Consider the following 12234-nt stretch of genomic DNA (forward strand, 5'->3'; position numbering starts at 1 on the left):
GGCTTCAACTTACAAGGACGAGACAGAAGACTCATGCTCGTAGATAATACTGGGTATGTACTACTTGGTCACATGAAGTCTTTCTCTATGCAAGGCTTCTCCACATCAAACAGCTTAGTTGCCCTCTCTTGCATCCTCTCATCATCATCTCTAGGTAAGCTATATCCATCAAAGGGAGACGTCACAGCCGCATTATACCACAGGTGCCTATCTCATCTCAAGTGTCTCCTCGTACGCATGTATGCAAGCAGGCAGTAAGTGCTCTGCAATCATGGCCTGCTGAGATCCATGCCGCTCCATCCGTCAAACACATCCATGTCCGTGTCCAAGCCGCCAAACAGATCCGCCTCTGCCGACGCATCCAGCCCACCGCTGTTGCCAGACGCTCCCAGGCCCATATCGGCCGAGACGCCACCGATGCTCATGTCCAGGTTGCCCACGCCGTCAATCGCCATCGTGCCGTCTCCCTGGACTCCGGCGGCCGCGGCCATGGGATCCCCCAGGCCTGTCGCGTCGCCGGCCAGATCGAGCTGCATATCGGCTGCCTGCAGCATCGTCGGCGGTGGCGGCAGGACCAACTGTGCCTCGACTCTCCTATAGAGCCGGACCGTGATCTCTGCCAGCTCGGGATCCTTCTTGTGCAGTTTCCTGTAGTTCTCAGCCTCCATCTTGAGGACTTCTCGAAGAGTGAGACGTCGCTGCAGCGGCGGAGGCAGGCTTCCCGTTTCGTCCAGCAGGCCACTCGTCAGCGGGAGCTCATTGCTCACGTTCGGCGCACAAACCAGCGCCGTCACTACGTCGTAGGCGATGCTCCCGCTGCCCGCCAGAGTCTGCTGGCGGATCTCCTCTAACATGACACGTAGCAGCCTGCTTGCGCCCACAATCTTGAGCGTTGCGATCATCTGCCGATGCGTGTACGAGGTTGGCATCGCCGTCATCTCTGGATGCATGCCCCATTGCACCAGATTCTGTATCAGATGCTTGGCAGCCCCGGCAAGACCACTGCTGGAGCTGGCAGTCCACATCTCCAGCTCTTGATGCTCGGCAGCTCCCGTCCGCCTGGAATGGGGCAAGCTATCCTTCAGAGCCCTCAGCAGCGGCTCAATGTCCTGGTTCTTTGGGTCTTGTCGCTGGTATGCTCGCAGGGAGTGCTCCAGCGGCTTCGCGACAATCCCCTTCACCGAGGCAAGCATGGTACTGGCCTCGCCAGAAATGGACGTAGGCAGCAGGATGAGCTGCAGGATTTTGATGATGGATTTCTGCTCCCTCTGCTCGACCCATAGGTAATCGGACAAGAACCGAATCGCGGGAATGAGCGACGGCAGCAAGAAGGTATCAACCAGGTCTGTAAACAGTCAGTGAGCCCCATGAGCAACGGGCAGCCGCAAATCGCTAGTCACTTACACTCAACGCCCGACTTGAGGGAATCGTCGGTTAGGGAGCCCTGGGTATATGCCATTACAATGTTTTCAAACAGCGTCGCAATGAGGAGATAGAATTCTGCAGGTGGGCAAGACGACATCAAGTCATCCCCCAGCCCCCCTGCGTCGCTGTCAAAGAGTCCATGGATCCATCCGCCAAGATGTCCGTGTTCCTGCTCCGACAGCCGGTCCAGCCCACGGCTGATATGAGCTCGGCCGATGATCTTGGCAACGCTCGAGTCTGTCGCCAGAATACCAATGTCGGCTGGATATAGGCTGTATCGGTACGCAAAGGCCAGCACCAGCAGCAGGATGGCGCCAAATTCCTCATAGACAGGCTGGTACTCCCCCTGATCCTCCTCGTACCGCCAGCCGTCCAAAAGCTGGCATATGGGATCCAAGATAGTCGGCAGCTTCTCGAACAAAAGCAAAACGTCGAGAGACTGTGGCTTCTGGACCAGCTGGTTACAGAGAATCTTCAAGGACATTGTTTCCTTGCTATTACAGAGTTGTCGCAGTAACTGACATCGTTTCCTCCGTTAGTCATTGCCTGCTCTAAAAACAGCCAAGAGGGGGCGGGAGCTGGGAAGGCAAACCTCTACAAGCGCCTGGCATACTGCCCCGACATTGCCGTCCATCTTGTCCATGTCACGAACAAGGGCTTGGATCTTGTCTGGGTCAGAGAGACAGTTCTGAACCAACTTCTCCTTGGAATATTTCTCCTGAGAAGGTTCATATGACATGGAGCTCTCTCCCAGAATCCGCTCCACGTGTTCACGCTCTATCAGCCCGTGGAGAGCACAAGCGGAACAGAATTCTTCCCTAACACTCTCTGTGTAGGGGTTATTATTCCTTGATTCATCAAACATGAGTGACGCGGTAGGGAAAACGCTTGTATCAACTTGAGAGAGAGCCTGGGTGATACAAAACTCGGCCGATGGCGTGGAAAAGCCGGGGGGGCACAGTTGACCGAGTATCAAAGGCACCTTGTTTGTCAAAAAAGACCGTAGCAGGTGGGCATCTCTGGGTCCTTCATTCCTGAAGACGGCATTTGCAAGCAAGTCGAAAGACGCCAGAATCAAGTCAATCGCGCTCTGCTGGTTGTTTCCCTGTGTAAGTCGTCAGTAACAGGTCTATAAAAGCTGTTTTGACACCTGATGTGAGAACAAACCTGGTATCTGTTGTTCAGATATGAGAAAAACGCATGGTCGTCTATGAGTGGCCGGCCGACAAGCTGGTACAATAGTCAGCACATATTTCCGAGAGAGGAGACTTCGGAAATGTCAACGAACAGAAGCGCCAAGGTAAACGTATAAGCCTGCCCGTGTGTTGGTTATCGGCATATCAGGGATCATCAGGTTATCCAAGCCCACGGTAGAGTCCAGGAGTTCATCCATGGCATTGGCAGCTTGGCTGTTCTTATCCACCGGGTCCAATGGGGCTAGGACTTCTGTTCGGAACATTTCGAGCTTCTCCACGAACGGTGGGACAGGCTGAAAAACATGCACAAAAGATGTGAGGCTGTCCGAGAATTCTTTCCGCGGCGCTGGTAATAATGGTGAGCACATGACGGGCCAGGGGGAGGAACCAATGCCTTTCGGACAAATGGCGGCCACAGGAACGCATACCTTTAGCAGACGGGTGGCTAATGACCTTGACAAGAGCCGGGTTATCGACTAGCCGAAGCAGCAGAGGGACAAAAGCAGCCCTCGAGACCTCCATATCATGGCGGACTTGGGGATCCTGCAAGGTGCCACTGAGCACTTCGGCAGCCATGGAATTGGATGCGGCGGCAAACAGAGACATCCATTTGGAGGTAACATGGATAAGCTCGAGAGCCGTGCGCGAATCCTTGAACGCAGTGCCTTCGACTACCAGCCGTATGACGTGATAGAACATGACCTCTTCGAGCCAGGACGAGCTCTTCCACCGAGTTCGGGATGGCCGTAGGGCATCGTGCTGGGCGTCGTGCTTGGCGTCGCTCAGCAATGCCTTCTCGTGCTCCTGCTCTTTCGCTGGTGCATTTTCTCGTTCTTCTCGTTCTCGCTCTTGGCCTTGCTCTTGCTCCTGCTCTCGTTCTTGAAGCTGTTTCTGTTCTTGTTCTTGTTGTTGGCCTTGGCCTTGGCCTTGGCCTTGTTCTTGTTCTTGCGCCTGCAGCGGCGTTTGCGCGTGCAGCGACGAGTATCTATACAGCGACCGAAGGATGGACACGGCGTCGACGTACCGCAGGTGGGTGAGCACGGAGACGTACGGCGGGATTCGCGGGTCGGGGCTGACGCAATTGGCCGCCTGCGGCTGCAGCAGGAAGTCGGCGATGACCTCGGGGGTCAGCGGGTGCTTGGCGAAGACGAGCTTGACGTAGTCCTCAAAGGGGCCGGCATCGAGGCGCTTCGTCAGGCATTTGGCGACAAAGTCGGACCAGCACTTGACGGAGTCGCGGAGAGCTTCCCTGGCCGTGTTGCGCCGGTCCATGGTCATGGTAGGTGTCGCGCCTCGCAGCGGGGTGGGAGAGACGGAGGTGGGAAAAGCGCGGCGGCAGAGGTGTCGCGGCTGAGGGTATATTGTCGAAGTTGTCGTGGCGGATTGGTGATGCTGCTGGCGCGGCGTGTCTCTATGTGTGCGCCGCTATCAAGAGGGCTGTTCGAGGGCTCACACGTCGAAGACGAAGTCGTTTGTGAGGCGAAAGTCGAGGTGCTGTCACGGACTGGATGCCCTTGAAGGGTAGGACAACCAGCTCACCACAGCCATAGAGCCCGTCGATTCGTGAGACGTGGGTGATCCAAGGCCGAGACAGTGGCTTTCGATGCTCTTTCCCTTCTCTTCTGTCCCTCCTCTCCTCGCCTCTGCTTCACAGTGGCTGTGGGTGAATGGGAGTGCTGGTGAAAGAGAGACGAGGCTGCAGGACTTGAAGTTGCGGATCGCGGCGTCGCATCCTGATGCTCCAAAGGTACAGTGCGGAAGTAACTCTACGTACCTCCAGGTTGTCGAGCACCGGAGAGGTCAAGCTATGATTGGTTGGGAGGCTAATGGGAGTGGGGCTTTGACTGCTTCAAGCGCTCTTTCCGCATTGGGAATTGCATCTATGAATTGGACCAGTTGGAGATGACTAAGGCAAGGTACAACAACTTAATGAATTGAAGGTAGCAGCGGTCAGTACATCGGATCTTGACCAGCAGCTCGTGAGGCACCAAGTACCACCCGAACCTGTCGTGTCTCCCGCAGGTACAGGTAACAACAGACTGCATCGGCTCACTGTATCGTCACCAGCAAGCGGTCGTCAAAAAAAGCGAGACTAGAGTTCAGATTTACGCACACAGCTTCAAAGGATGTGCATCATGTACAGTCGAAGACTCTGACGTAGACTATGTGCGTATTGGGAAGCTTGTGTGTTCATCACGAAATTTTAGTCTCGCTTTTTCTGACGACCGCTTGACCAGGTTTGTGAATCACATGTGACGGCATTCAACTGTGAATCAAGGCATTTTGTATGGACTTCGATAACACACAGGTCTCTGAGAGTCATAGTCAGCCTGCTGCCGTACCCCCTGTTTATCAATATGTATACGATAATTCACACCAGTTAAAGTTGCTCGAGCGACAATCAACTTCTGCCATTAAACAAGTCTATCTACATGTATGCTGCCCAAGTGCTGCCGCCTCGATTCTCTTAGAACAGAGCGAGGCAAGCATCATGGCCACCACGAAATGTTGCCACAATGAATATGAGGTACCTATGACATCGCCTCCGCATCTGGATACCTTTTGATCAAGCAACTGAAAGAAAACAGAAAGTGGATATCTAGTTAGAAACGAAAAGTGAAGGCATAGACAATAAAAGGGTCGACAAAGAAGCACATCCCAGGTGCTTCTGACACAACACCACCACGCAATACCGTCACAACAACAACACTCTTCTATTAACACGGCATTTCTCCCATCGGCCAAAGATGAGTCTTCAGACGCTTACTTCTCGTACGTCGTCATCAGCGTCTTCTTGCCAGCGGCAATCAGATGACAGTAGTCGGTACCCAGGAATCGGCCCTTGGCATAGTGGATGAGGAAGCTGAAGAGCTTAAACGAGCCCATCTGGCCAGTGGCGCGGCTCCGGCCCAGCGTGATGCCAACCATGACCTTGGTGTTCGGGTTGTACACGGGCATGACGCCGCCCTTGAGGTAGATGGGCAGCGTCTTGATGAGGTGCACGGCCTGGGCATCCGCGGCACCGGCCTTGCATTCCTCCAGGCTGCCGACATCGCCGAGGACGAAGATGTTGTCGTGGCCCTTGACCTGGAGGGACTTGGTCTGGTGGATGAAGCCGTTGCTGTCCAGGAGGTCGGCCGGCACAAAGGAGCTGTTGGGGATGCCTCCGGTGGTGGGGATGTAGGCCTGCGTCGTGAGTTTGGTGATGTTGCCCTTGGCGTCCGTCAGCGTCAGGATGGTGTCGTCGCCCGAGTGCTCCACGACGGTGACCTTGGTGTTGGGGATCAGCTTGACATTGAGCTTCTCCAGCTCCGTCTTGGTCTGCTTGCGGACGCTCTCCATCAGGGGCGGCGCCAGGGGCAGCCTGTCGTTGTAGATGAAGTAGACCTCCTTGCGGCCCTGCTTGGAGTACTCGAAGCCCAGCTCGCCCGCCGTCTCGGAGCCTGTCTGGCCGCCGCCGACGACGACAATGGTCTTTGCCTTCTCGATCTGCTGGTGGAGCTCGTGCACGCGCTGCTTGGTCTGCTCGGTGGTGGCCATGGCCTTCCACGGCATGTTGTCCTTGGACGAGGTGCCGGTGGCCACGACGAGGGTGTGGTAGTTGATGGTCCGGCTGCCGCCGTCGTTGAGCGAGACAGCGACGGTGTTGCTGGTGGGGTCCAGGGCGCTGGCGGCGCCGAGGACGAACTCAAACTGGTCCGAGGGATACTCCTTGAAGATGGGCCGCATGTCAATCATGGCCTTGTCCTCGGACAGCTGACCAGGCACAATGACTCTGGGCATGGCAATGGGCCAGTGGAAGTGAGTGGTTGGGGCCACGACGATGAGGTTGTATTCCTTGTCCTTGAGGACGACGTTGCGCATGGTCTGGCGGATGAGAGGCGTCGCGGCCATGCCGACGCCGAGGACAACAATGGTCTTCATCTTGGACGGTGCGTTGCCTGCTTCGTGGGAGAGTAGGGGGTTGGGAGACAGATCAGGCGAGTGTTTTATTTGGTGTCTGTGGTGATGTAGCGAGGAGGCGAGCACGGCTGTGGAAACAGGGCATCGGGCTGAATATATACTGCCATGCCCGATGTGTGGACATGATACTCCGCAGCCCCTGTACCCATTGTGGCCGGGACAAAGCTGTCCAAGCAATGACACGCAAGGATCAGGATGCTGTGTCAGAGCACATGTGAGACGCTGTGCTTGGTGATTCAGCCAGCGCCGGCTACCTACCGACGCTCAGATGATTAATAAGAATAGCTATGCATTCGGCATTTCGTACAGGTGCGAGGCTCCACCATGGCAGATTGAAAGAGATTTTCACAGCATAATGTCCGGAGGCAGTAGAGCGAGGTTGGCGGTAGTGTAGCAGTCTAGAAGCTGGGAATTTCAGACGCGCGCGCTACATCTGCTGCACTACCTAGATAGGTACTGCCTAAGGTGGCTTACATACGTCGATGGTGTAATCGCAGATCTCGCACCCAAGAATAGGTCGGGAATAAACAACTATTGAACCGGCAGACGAGCGGAGGAACATAGTGGCGAATGCCGAGATTCAAGCTTGAATAGAAATCCGCGGAATAGGGACCAGCTCAGCTTTTCCGTCACCATTAGGTAGGTATTGCTGAGTAACCGCGGGCATTTCCGACATGCCAACGCTCTATCCATTGCCCCTTCTTCTTCTTTGGGCATGTTTCCTAGGTAGGTAGGTACCTTATAGAAGCGTGATACGTGTAAATCAGTATACTCTCTTCGGCATTCCTGACCCCGGTTTTCTTACCAAGAATCCCTTCTTCCTCTTGGAACTGGGAATATCAACGCTTAATCAATATTAGACATCTCTAGATTCTTCCAGCAACATCACAGACGGAAAAGATATCCACAGGTTGTATCTTCTTGCAATCAACCCCCAGCAGCCGCGCGGTGAGGACAAGCTCTTCTAGAATGGGCCGCAAAGCCTGCCAGCCAATCAGCGTCGTTAGCGCCGGCTTCCCGCTCGTCTCGCCGGCGGAGTTTTGGAAATGAAAGCGTCCAAGAGCTCAACCATCTTACCTTATCTGCTTCAGCTCTATCAAGATCTTGTCAAATACATACGAACCGAATGTTGCTCAGATTGGCTCTCCTGCAAGGCATTGGTAGAGTCAGGAGGCCCCATCTTCATCAACAAAATGGCGGCTGCTTTTCTTCCTGGCTGCATATCCCTTACATTGGTAAGCACAGATTTGCGGATTATGAGAGACCAGCTGACGCTTACTCATTACTTGACGCGCGGGACTCATCTTCTCTTCTCTGCCTTTCTCCCTTCTCGTTCATCTTGTTCTCCTTCTTAGACTCAGGCTGCGGAGTTGGAAACCTCTTCTCCAATCCCCATCTGGACTTCACCCAGTACGTATACCTCGTTCGTTAAGATGATATCCGGCCAAGAAACGGCTCCCCAGTCAGCGACAGTTGCTACGAGCCAGCTTACCCGGGAGTGGCCGCCTTGTCAACGAGGGAAATTGCACGAGCTTCTTCATCTACAGTCATGGAATTATTGATTACAGAGGCATTACAAATACAGAGCCTGTGCAACGGATACGCCTGACATAAACAGTTACTGTCTTCGGGTGCTCTGTCCATCTCGGGAAGCTGGAGTTACAGTTGCACCTACTCGCATCTCATGAACGCTGGTGATGAGCTATTCTGGCTGGTTTCCCCCTTCTCCAGGCACGTTGCTCCTCTTCCTCCCGTTCAAACCACCAGCAATTGTTGCTTGCACGGGGCTTGTCGTCGTTCACCATATGCCTCATAACAAGCTGCCATCTATCATCATGAGAGAGAGCGAGAGACAGCCAAAGCTGACGAGACTGTTGATACTCTCGGCTGTTCTGCGCCCTTACTTTCACCGATACAGCTCCTAATGGCATGTGCCTCAGCCTCGATGTTCGATATGTATACGCCTTTGGCAAATGATTCTCAAATCGAAATGACGAAGCCAGCGTCTCGTCTCATCCATCTTCAGGGAGCCGAGCTATACATCTGCGCCTCTGAGCTATCATGAATTCATACCTCGACCTCCGCAGGGACAATCATGAATTTCTACATTTCAATCCCGGTGCTCACATAACGCCTGCCGCACGCCACTCAGGAATGACTATGACCTCAAGCACCAATTGTACCCAAAAGATAGTTGCATGCGTTCTTCCTCCGTCTCCGTTGGCGTCTCTCAACGCGTATCCCTAGCACAGGGGCAAGTCGTGGTTTTACGCCGAGCTTCGATCGCGATGAAATAGCCGATGGTCGATCCCTTGAGACACGGCCGAGCAGCCGGAAAGACGAAAGTTCAGCCTTTGAACTGTCGAGGTTCTCGACTGCGCCAAATCGCATGTTAGCTCGGATCTCACTGGCCTATCCTTGTATACGACCTGTCCGGCCTTCATCCTAAATTTCTCAATATCAAATGCAGCCTTGCCGAATCAAGACGTCACAAGAGAGAACAATGACGGCGCGTATCCTCCTGAATAACCACACTTACAACCGCCGCACATGACCTTCCCGCCAAGGCTGCCTCTTGTCTCTCACGTACATTGAAAAAGGCGGGTTCGTGCGGTTCCAGCAGACACATGTTTTGCTTCGTTTCCTCCCCCTTCGCTTGCACCCCCTCCTTCTCCCTTCTCGGATGGGTTACCTAAAATAGCGGCGTTGGGTCGGAAGAAAAGAAAAGAAAAGGGGTGGAAATGTGAGGACGATGCATGCTTTTGTTTAGCTGCACGGGCTGTTGTTGCCATTGACTTCAGATGTGGTTTAGCTTTCCCGACTATTCGGAGTCTGTCTCGTCCACCTCGGCGATCAATCTGCCCATGCACAGGCGCAAACACTCTCCCTTGCAGTGTAAAAAAGCAAAGAAACATAAAGATGGACAGGGCAGGTGAGGGTGGAAAAGAAGGGTGGCTCAGCTGGCCGCGCTGGATAAGGTACCGACAGGTTGGTCATTACTTTACCTACCTTACCTCCTCCAACAAACTCTTTCATGCGGGCTGAGTGTGCCTGTTGGGGCCGCACAAGGCATACGCAGACTCGGATGCGTATAAACCGAGATGTTATAGTCCATCCAGCTATCTGTAAGGTAGGCTCGGCATGTATTATTCAAAGTATGGAATATGCAATTATTGAACTTTGGAGTCTCGCCGTCTTCCTCGTCATCCGGCCTGCATTGCTTGCCCCTAGCAAGAGGCGGACGAAGTTATGCTGTCCTCTGAATGGCCAGTACCTGACATTATCGTTGGATAGCATCCCAATCTTACCGAACCCTAACGTACGTATTCATAGGTAGGATGAAATAGAAGCCGAGTGCCTGGAATTCGATATATTTCTTCGTACACGGTATATGGGGCCAAAGCCTCGGCCTTCTACATACCTACGGATACACATGTATTGTAGTTGTGCTTGTTGGACACGTATCCCTTACCGTAACCTCTGCTTGTACAGGCATGCACCTTGTACTTCGGACCTGTTGGTCTTTTGCCGTGGCTAGGTAGGTATTGCTTGCCTGTACCAGATCTATGCATCTCATCGCATCTCGCGTTGGAGTCAGTCGTTGCCCCTGCCCCCCTGCCTTTGCCCTCGTACCCGTACGCCGGGCTTCTCCTGTACCTGCAGGCTACTACAGGTATATGCGGAATACCTAATCTAAGGTGTCACTGGGTACTAGCATTACGTGCACAAACATTGGCTACCTTATGAAATACCACTCGAAATGATATCTGCTCTTTACCTTGTGTTTTCGTATCTGCTACCTGCACTTGCACGCACGGCTCGCTGCTCATGTCGGTATCGGCAACCTTGCTGCGCAGCCTGTGGGGTCCCCGAACCCAGGGCCGGGAATGTCTGAGCTGCTGGTGTGTGATTTTCTGATTCTGGTGGCGCATCGGTCACTTCTCAGGCCCGAAAGATTTCGGGATTCCCAAGCCAGCCAACCAGGTGCCTGGACCTGCCCTCCCCCACATCGTCAGTGCAGCAGGTACAGGCACCGAACGGTCCCGTATCGGCTACAAGGGGCTCGAGTGTCTCGGTACGGCTGCGGTACCGGCTGCTGGCTCCAGATTGCAGCGCTGGCAAGAACGCTGGACGCGGCCGCAGCGAAGCAGTACCACTCTGTTACGTGCAATATGCCTCTATGGACGCGGTACCTCGATTTATTACGTCAGTACGCACGCAAGTATCGCGCCCGTACTTCCTGCACAGCTGGCGCGATTCCGGTACCTCAGGCACGAGTCTCTCGATCACAAGCGCAGATCTAAGGTGCCTTCCAACTGTAACCGTCAACCCAGCCCGCCATTTAAACACCCCCCCCTGTCAGCGCCTTGCCGGTGCTACATCCACCCCTCCCCCCTCCATCTGCCTCTATTTTTCCCTCTTCTTCCTCTGCTTCTCATGAGCACAGACATACGAGGCCGATCCCTAGGAAATTGCCCGGCCTGCTTAGCCTTTTCGATCTACTTCTGCTTGTTTTATAAAGATCCGCTCCCTCGAGAGGATCCGGCCGTTGTGGACTGCAGTTTCTCCTGTGCCGATTCGGTTTCTCCCTGCTGGCTTGTACCAAACTAGTTTCGTCCTTGATCAGATCCTTTCTCTGCTACCCTCGACCATTCAGCATCACACATTGATCTTCTCTTTGCACAAACCTTCAACTCTGGATCTTTGTCCCATTTCCAGTCACAGGACTTGTACAATACAATATCCATTGTATCCTGTCTTTCGCCAATCTTTCACTCAGATCATCAAGCCATGGCGGTCGTGGCCCCTCCCCTCGCCCCCCGAGAGGTCGAATTCATCCCTACCGAAAAGCTCATGACCATGACGCCAACCTCTCTCCGGACCGTCGTCATGAGGAGTGGCGTCCTGTCACCTAGGAAAGGCCCCTGGACTCCCGAAGAGAGCCAGCGGCTGGTGACGTTGGTGCGGCTCATGGGCCCCCAGGACTGGGTCAGCATCGCCTCCTTCATGAGTTCGCGCAACGCAAAGCAGTGCCGCGAAAGATACCACCAGAACCTCGATCCGTCGCTGCGGCACGACCCCATCAGCGAGGACGAGGCCCGGGCCATCATGGACCTGTACGGCAGATACGGCACGGCCTGGGCGCGCATCGCCGAGCACCTGCCCGGACGCAGCGACAATGCCATCAAGAACTACGTCAACGGGCTCGTCAACAAGACGAGGCGAGCCGAGGGACGCCATCACCAGAACGCCGGGCGACGGGGCTCAAGGCTGTCTATTCGCTCCGACGTTTCTACTTCCGCTTCCGCTTCTTCTGGGTCCGCGACTACCACCTCGGCTACTGCTGTTACTTCTTCGACCGTCGTCTCTGCCCTGACTCCGTCGCCGTGCGGCTCTCACGCCCTGGAATCGCCTACCTTCTCCGACATGGCCGACTCAGACGGCGGCAACAACAACAACTACACGCTGTCCACAGCATCACCCTGGGGACACTTCACGGAAGCTGCCGCAGCGTCTCGCCACTCCCCTCCGGTGTGGTATCGGCCGCTGGCCCAGTCACCAGACTTGCCTCAGCCCCCTTTGCATCGCCGTGCTGCCCCTTACCCACACACACACTACGAAGCTTCGCCCTTTGGCCAGAGCGGCATTG

General features: G+C 54.6%; 4 protein-coding genes across 4 annotated transcripts; 1 reads left to right on the forward strand and 3 right to left on the reverse strand.

The window, feature by feature from the left end:
* Nucleotides 1-269: 269 nt before the first annotated feature.
* Nucleotides 270-3893, reverse strand: BBK36DRAFT_1172102 (Med5-domain-containing protein; the record flags this gene model as incomplete). The annotated part of the gene is made up of 6 exons (XM_024895681.1): nucleotides 270-1345; nucleotides 1405-1942; nucleotides 2018-2530; nucleotides 2593-2655; nucleotides 2714-2967; nucleotides 3050-3893. 6 exons carry the CDS (start codon nucleotides 3891-3893, stop codon nucleotides 270-272), a joined length of 3288 nt encoding a protein of 1095 aa, XP_024746126.1.
* A 1491-nt stretch (nucleotides 3894-5384) lies between these two features.
* BBK36DRAFT_1172103 (hypothetical protein) lies at nucleotides 5385-6545 on the reverse strand (the record flags this gene model as incomplete). The annotated part of the gene is made up of 1 exon (XM_024895682.1): nucleotides 5385-6545. The coding sequence occupies one exon, from the start codon at nucleotides 6543-6545 to the stop codon at nucleotides 5385-5387; it is 1161 nt and encodes a 386-aa protein (XP_024746127.1).
* A 384-nt stretch (nucleotides 6546-6929) lies between these two features.
* On the reverse strand, nucleotides 6930-8228 carry BBK36DRAFT_1144350 (hypothetical protein; the record flags this gene model as incomplete). Its single annotated transcript, XM_024893670.1, has 9 exons — nucleotides 6930-6982; nucleotides 7059-7115; nucleotides 7390-7414; nucleotides 7478-7567; nucleotides 7662-7677; nucleotides 7708-7731; nucleotides 7864-7980; nucleotides 8077-8125; nucleotides 8207-8228. 9 exons carry the CDS (start codon nucleotides 8226-8228, stop codon nucleotides 6930-6932), a joined length of 453 nt encoding a protein of 150 aa, XP_024746128.1.
* A 3246-nt stretch (nucleotides 8229-11474) lies between these two features.
* On the forward strand, nucleotides 11475-11801 carry BBK36DRAFT_1128377 (hypothetical protein; the record flags this gene model as incomplete). The annotated part of the gene is made up of 1 exon (XM_024891607.1): nucleotides 11475-11801. A coding segment is annotated over one exon (327 nt), but the record flags the coding sequence as incomplete, so codon positions are not given.
* Nucleotides 11802-12234: the final 433 nt, after the last annotated feature.

Source organism: Trichoderma citrinoviride (assembly GCF_003025115.1).
Source record: "Trichoderma citrinoviride strain TUCIM 6016 unplaced genomic scaffold BBK36scaffold_15, whole genome shotgun sequence".
NCBI lineage: Eukaryota > Fungi > Ascomycota > Sordariomycetes > Hypocreales > Hypocreaceae > Trichoderma > Trichoderma citrinoviride.